Source organism: Eublepharis macularius, chromosome 12, assembly GCF_028583425.1.
Source record: "Eublepharis macularius isolate TG4126 chromosome 12, MPM_Emac_v1.0, whole genome shotgun sequence".
Lineage (NCBI taxonomy): Eukaryota > Metazoa > Chordata > Lepidosauria > Squamata > Eublepharidae > Eublepharis > Eublepharis macularius.
The window spans coordinates 74,391,196-74,398,694 of NC_072801.1; the positions used below are offsets into that span (position 1 = coordinate 74,391,196).

The window sequence follows — 7,499 nt, forward strand, 5'->3', positions numbered from 1 at the left end:
ATAGCCTGGCCTCAAAACCCTCACAAGGGGGCAGAAGAGCTCTAAAGAATACAAAACATGGCTGGGTGTAAAAGAAAGAAAATAAAATGGATTTCCAAGTATGTTGGCCTGCGGTTTCAACTGTGAGGCTGATTATTTCCTCTGCTGTGTGTTAGAAAATGAGCATTGTGCCAACACCCCAATCTCAGGGGACTTTGCCTCAATTCTCTCTGAAATGCTGTGAACCATGTATGCTGCTCTGAGCTCTGCCAAGGGAAGCCATGATAAAAATAATGTTCTGTCTCCCAGAACCAGAATGATTAGGAGGCTTAAAATTATTGATTCATCCATTAACTCGGAGATCTATTCATAGCACATGGTTGGAGTTGGGGTGGAGGGACAAATCCAGATCACCTAGAGTTACCAGGTCTCCTTACCCTCTCAGTGGGTAAAGAGGACCAAACACCCACCTTTTCTTTGCTCTTTTTGTTCTTTCTTTTCTTTGCTCTTCCCAGGCAGTGACATCATCTCGCAGGCCTGGGAACACACATGAGCTTTGCAGTGAGCCGATTTAAGAGCGCAGTGGAAGTGCTCTCAGAGGGTCACCATTAGACATGAGCACGAACCAAAAAAATTTAATGAACCAGCAGTTTGCTGTTCAGTGCCGACGACGATCCCGAAGTCATGAACCACAATGAAGTGTCCATGGAGTGCCTATGGCTACAGAACACCCCCTTCCCCCTCCCTCCCCTGAGTGTCTTCTCCCAACTTGTAACCACTTTGCAGCTCCGTGGTTGGAAGGAAGACCTGCCGATCAAGGTAAGCTGGGCTTCCATTCGGGTTTCCAGGGCGACAGAAGGAGCTCAGACAGAGTCCAGGAATTCCCCTGGCTCCGTTGCCAAGGGAATTGATTGCTGGTGCCTGAGTGTCAGCCTTCCTGAACTGCGGCCGAATGCACTGAACCAGGCCTCTCCCGAATGCTGGTTCGTTGGCCGTGGACAATCATGAACCACCTGATCGCAATTGCGCGATCGCCAATTTCATGGGGTTTTGAAGTTCATAATGCAGTTCGTGCCCATCTCTAGTCACCATATCACTTCAGGGCATGACATCATCGCACCACCAAAGGAGTGTGCCTGGTGGCCTGTTCCCTGCTCTCCCCACCTCCAGCCAAGTGAGTGGTGGAGGGGAGCAGAGGGTAGAAGTGGTGGATCTGGGATCCCTAAGCACACCATACCTGTTATATTTAATGTTTTTAAATGTTTTTAAATGTATTATTTAATGTTTTTAAATGTTTTTAAACATGTTTGTATTTGTTATCCGCCCTGAGCCTGCGAAAGCGGGGAGGGCGGAATATAAATATAATAAATTAAATTAAATTAAATTAAATTAAATTAAATACCTGGGTTGTTCTATCGCAAGTCTATACAGGCAGGACATATATGTGGAAAAAATGTAAAGAAAATCTAGAATTCAGAAGATGAGGGTTCAAGTTAAAGGTTGTTGTCACTCTTTTCTATGTCACCTATAGAAAAGTCCATGAGTTGCATCCAAAAAGCTCATTGACTAATAAAAAGAATAGAAGGAATGAAAAACACATCTTTGGTCACTAAATATGCTAAGATGGCTATCATAGGAACTACATGGACTCAAATCTTATGGGATATGATGGGGAAGGATGTTGTATGTGTGTGATAATGAGGGGAATTGAGCAAGATTCGTTTTTTAAAAAGCTCTGAATGCCACCCTATGCATTCATAGGGTGGCATTCTAGTGCATAGATTCTAGTGCATAGATTTTTCTCTTGTTCTACAACTTTTATCTGTCCAGAATAAGTAATTTCTGGTCTTAGTTATGGTGATCAGTTGATAGTCCCTGTATGTGATGCTTCCTGTCTATCAGGACACAAGACAAGATCATTTTTCCTAAGAGCAGAAGCCAGGCACATACCACAATTATAGAAAGGTCTATCCCAGTCTCCTGTCCCAAGGACGTTATCTACATCAGCACCCTAAAAACAGATTGAAGACTTTGAAGGGTGTATCTCTGCTTTGGAATCTGTGGTTAGCAGACCTTTCCTAATCAGCTGTATTTGTACTTTATTTTAACTTAGTTCCTAACCAAATAGATCTGTCTTCCTTTCACATACACGGAAGTCAGAACGATTTTGCTATGCCCATATGTGTTAAGGAACCATATTGTCAACCAAATCCTGTGTGTGATGCCTGTGCAAAGAGTGACAGATGGCCATGGGGCTGTGTTCCTGTTCTTTTATTCTGAGGTGTATGTAAATGCAGGGGCAGCTTCCTCTTTAAAGCAATCTGACTGCCTCCCTGTCCCAGCAGCTCCCAGAGGCACAACCTGCCCACTTTCAAGTCACTATCTATCAAAGCAAAACAGGATGGCAAAAATGACGTTTTGGCTTCATTTCTTCTTTTTCACAATATTCCAAGGTAAACTGTCTTCTTTTGAATACAGAGAACTGTAAGATGTTAGGTGCTACATTGTATTGTGTCTCTTCAAAGTGTTCTTTTTTCTTTCCAGGTGTCCACTCACAGGTCCAACTGGTAGAAATGGGAGGAGATGTTAAAAGGCCTGGGGACTCCCTCCTCCTCTCCTGTTGAGGCTCTGGGTTCACCTTCAGAAGCTCTGTAATGAACTGGGTGAGGCAGGCTCCTGGAAAGGGTCTGGAATGGGTGGCCCTAATACATACAAACTCAAATCCCATTTCTTACTCGGATTCGGTGAGGGAGCGCTTCACCATCTCCAGGGATGACTCCAATAGCCTGGTGAAGTTGCAAATGAACAACCTGAAGCCAGAAGACACGGCCATGTATTATTGTGCAAGAAGCACAGTGAGGGGAAGTGAATCTGCAGCCAGGCAAAAATCTTCTTGTGAACAAGAGAGGTCTCTCTAGGCCTTTTAATTTTCAGAATGGGGAATAGAACAAATTAGATGGGTGTAAGTCTTTTTATGATTGCACTTTGATGTCCATATGCATCCTTCTAAGGCCGTTAATTTCAAGGGGTTTGTAATGGGATAACTCTGTTTAGGATTGCACTATAATGACAGTGTGCTGTGAAGGACACTTTCCTGGGAGTAAGCCCCATTGTGTGGACCTACATAAGATCCTGAATAGGCCTGCTCTGATTTGCTCTGCCAGATACTTAAATAGGTTTAACTAAGGGTTACTTTACACGTTACTTCTTTTGCAAGTTCTCCATGGAGCCAGCCTGTGCTCTGCATAGTCACATTTCTGCTCTGGGAAATGGCTTACATAAAAAAGGTGACTCCAAATAAGTTCGGAATGCTGCTTCCAGGGATGGGAGAGCTCCTGTTTTTCTCCCAAGCCTCTTTTCCTGTGAAAAAACAGTGTGTGTTTGTGTGTGTAGGATGGTGTTTTCCCTGTTGTGCTGCCACATATGCACAAAATACATCCACTTGGATCAGTGGAAATCATAGAATCATAGCATCATAAGGTTGGAAGGGACCTCAAGGGTCATCTTGTTCAACCCCTTGTTCACAACTACCTCCCCCACCACATACATTTCCAATGACCTCTGCTCCACACACCCAGAAGATGGCAAAACACCTCCAGGATCCCAAGCCAAACCCACCTGGGGAAAATTGCTTCCTGACCCCAAGGTGGCAATCAGCATTACCCTGGCTGTATTAGAAGGGGCCGCGAGAACTAAGCACTGGTGTAACCCTTCCTGCCCTCCCTCTCGTGATCTGCCTAGGTTCACAGAATCAGCATTGCTGCCAGATGGCCATCTAGTCTCTGCTTAAAGGGAAAGGTCTCCCCTCTGCACTGTTTTTGCATGGGGGGAAAGGCTTCGGAGAAAAGCAGGAGCTCTTCCTCCGCAAAAAGTTTCGGATGCTTAAAATGATTTATGCACCCCAGTGTCTCTGTGATCAATTCATAATTCATGGTTTTGATTAAGTCTAGCAAACCATGCCATGGTCATTCCATTGAAAGTCTACAAAGGCAAGAAATAAAAGTGGAGGAAATGCAGGGAAAACCTGGAATTCAGAAAATGATCGTTCAAGTTAAGGGCATGGATATTGTCACCAGTTCCCATGTTGCATATGGAAAAGGCCAACCAGTTGATCTACTAATGAAAAGGAGAGGAGGAACTTTTATCTGTCCAGAATAAGTCAACTGGTATTAGTTATGTCAATCAGTTGATAGTACAAAAACAAGAGGGATAAACCCCATGGTATACAATCAACACCAGTATCAAGTTTTGAAAACGTATTTCTTAAAGTGCAAATGTGCTGAAATGGCACAAGTGCAATCAATACATAACAATGTCACAATTATCATAAATACACATTAATAAATAGGTAACATGAGTAATGGCGACCAAGATACAAAACATAACAATAAATATGTCCCAGCTGCAATCCTAGCTGGTTAGAGGAACAATAATTATACAATGTAGCTGTTATCTCCTGCTTCAGATGTCAAAGTTCTTAAACAAAGGCTTCTAGGAACTGAGCTGAGTAGCAATTACAGCTGCAAGTCTGAATAATCCTGATTGTGAATCTTTCTTATGTTTACAGATGACTCCAGGTCCTGGAGAAGCTGCAACATCACCCTGGCTCCCAACCGGCTGCTAGCGGATAGCCCGTTTCACAGAGTTTCCACAGGAGTTCCTCTGGCTGCAGTCTGTAATCAATTAACAAAGTACAAGCATGAGCATCCTCTCTCAAAAGTCTGGACAGATCAGTTTTCATAAGGGCAGAAACTAGAAACAACAGGAAGATCTATCCCAATCTTCTGTCCCAATGGAAGATATCTACATCACCGTCCTAAACCCAGGCATACACTTTGAAGACAATTGAATGTGAAGGGAGTAACTTTGCCTAGGGACCTGTGATTAGATGACCTGCCTTCTTTACACATTCAGGTGACCATTCTCAATCCACATTAGTATTTTATTTCACTTATCTGCCTCCCTTTCACATGCTCAGAAATCAGAATGAATTTGCTGTGCCCATATATGTTAAGGAACCATATATTGTGACCCAAATCCTGTGTGTGATACTTGTGCAAAGATGGCCCCGGGTTGCGTTCCTGCTCTTTTATTCTGAGGTGTATGTAAATACAGGGGCAGCTTCCTCTTTAAAACAGTCTGACACCCTCCCTGTCCCAGCAGCTCCCAGAGGCACAATCTGCCCACGTTCTGTCCGTATCTATCAAAGAAAACAGGGTGGCAAAAATGATAATTTGGCTTTCTTTCTTCTTTTTCACACTATTCCAAGGTAAATTGGCTTCTTTTGAATACAGAGAACTGTGACATAGCTGCTAATGTCCACCATGTCTCTTCAAAGTGTTCTTTTTATTTCCAGGTGTCCACTCAGAGGTCCAACTGGTGGAATCCGGAGGGGATGTTAAAAGGCCTGGGGACTCCCTCCTCCTCTCCTGTCGGACCTCCGGGTTCACCTTCAGCAGCTACTACTTTAACTGGGTTAGGCAGGCTCCAGGAAAGGGTTTGGAATGGGTAGCTCTTATTGGTACATCCTCAACTCCCATTTATTACTCGGATTCGGTGAGGGGGCGCTTCACCATCTCCAGAGATGATTCCAGCAGCCTGCTGAAGTTGCAAATGAACAACCTGAAGCCAGAAGACACGGCCATGTATTATTGTGCAAGAGACACAGTGAGAGGAAGTGAATCTGCTGCCAAGCAAAAACTTTATTCTGATCATGAGAGATCTTTCCAGGCCTTTCAGTTTTCAGAATGGTGAACAGAACAAATTAGAAATGTGTAAGTCTTCTTATGACTGCACCTTGAGGTACATTTTACTCCTTCAAAGGCCATGGATCATTTTCAGAGTCCCACTTATTCTAAGTAAAACATAAGAGCCTTCCCCCCCCTATTGTTCATGATTCTTAATCCATAAATCCAGATGTCATCAAGTCCTTATTATCCATTTCATATAAAAAGTCTATAAACAGTTTCAGTCAAAAATGTAACTAATGTCTTTTCCCTAATCAGTCAAGTAAGTTTTGCCATTGACACAAAACATTGCTGGCTGTAAAAGAAGGAAAATAAAAATGGATTTCCAAGTATGCTGGCTTGTGGTTTCAATTTTGAGGGTCATTATTTCCTCTGCCATGTGTTAGAAAACTAGTATTGTACCAACCACCCAAGAATTTGGCTGCCCAAACTCTTTATCCATACGTGTTGCTTATTATCTTACAGGAGACATGGCATGCTCAGCTTTCATAAGGGCAGAAGCCATGAACATAGCGCAATAACAGCAGAGTCAATCCCAATCTTCTGTCCCAGCACTACCAGAAATGCAGATCCGCCCTTTCGAGCCCATTGATTTTGAAGGGGGTAAATCTGCTTAGGGAACCACGAATAGGTGACCATTCCTGATCAACAGTATTTGTATTCTCTTTTTACTTATCTGTCTCCCTTTCCCATATTCAGAAATCAGAACGATTTTGCTGTGCCCATATATGTTAAGGAACCTTATATTTTCACCCAAATCCTGTGTGTGGTGCCTGTGCAAAGATGGCCCCAGGGCTGCGTTCCTGCTCTTTTATTCTGAGTCATATGTAAATGCAGGGACAGCTTCCTCTTTAAAACAATCTGGCTTCCTCCTTGTCCCAGCATCACCCAGAAGCACAATCTGCCTACTCTTCCATCAATATCTATCAAAGCAAACAGGGTGGCTAAAATGATACTTTGGCTTCCTTTCTTCTTTTTCACACTATTCCAAGGTAAATTGGCTTCTTTTTAATACAGAGAACTGTGACATAGCTGCTAATGTCCACCCTGTCTCTTCAAAGTGTTCTTTTTCTTTCCAGGTGTCCTATCAGAGGTCCAGCTGGTGGAATCTGGAGGAGATGTTAAAAGGCCTGGGGACTCCCTTCTCCTTTCCTGTCGGACCTCTGGTTTCACCTTCAGCAGCTACAGATTTAACTGGGTGAGGCAGGCTCCTGGAAAGGGTCTGGAATGGGTGGCCTATATCAGTACATCCTCAAGTCCCATTTATTACTCGGATTCAGTGAAGGGGCGCTTCACCATCTCCAGGGATGACTCCAACAGCCTGCTGAAGTTGCAAATGAACAACCTGAAGCCAGAAGACACGGCCATGTATTATTGTGCAAGAGACACAGTGAGAGGAAGTGGATCTGCAGCCAAGCAAAAACTTTTTTCTGATCATGAGAGGTCTTTCCAGGCCTTTCAGTTTTCAGAATGGTGAACAGAACAAATTGAAAGTGTGTAAGTCTTCTTATGACTGTACCTTGAGGTACATTTTTCTCCTTCAAAGACCATTCATTCCAATGGGCTTAGAATGGTGTAAGTCTATTTAGGATTGTTCCATAACAGTACTATCAGAAGGATACTTAACTTTGATTAAGGTTCATTGAGTTTACTTGAGTAAGAACCTGAGTAGACTATTTGTGTGCATTGAGTAAAATGGGAGTCTTTCTGAACATTTCCAGGAGTTTTTGCACAAGAAATTAATAGCATCATGTCCACCATCCACGGGCTTAG

General features: G+C 43.3%; 1 gene segment (V, D, J or C); it reads left to right on the forward strand.

Annotated features, from left to right (window-relative positions):
• Positions 1 to 6,622: 6,622 nt before the first annotated feature.
• On the forward strand, positions 6,623 to 7,203 carry LOC129339921 (immunoglobulin heavy variable 3-48-like). The segment is given in 2 exon segments: positions 6,623 to 6,718; positions 6,806 to 7,203. Coding segments are annotated over 2 exon segments (441 nt in total).
• Positions 7,204 to 7,499: the final 296 nt, after the last annotated feature.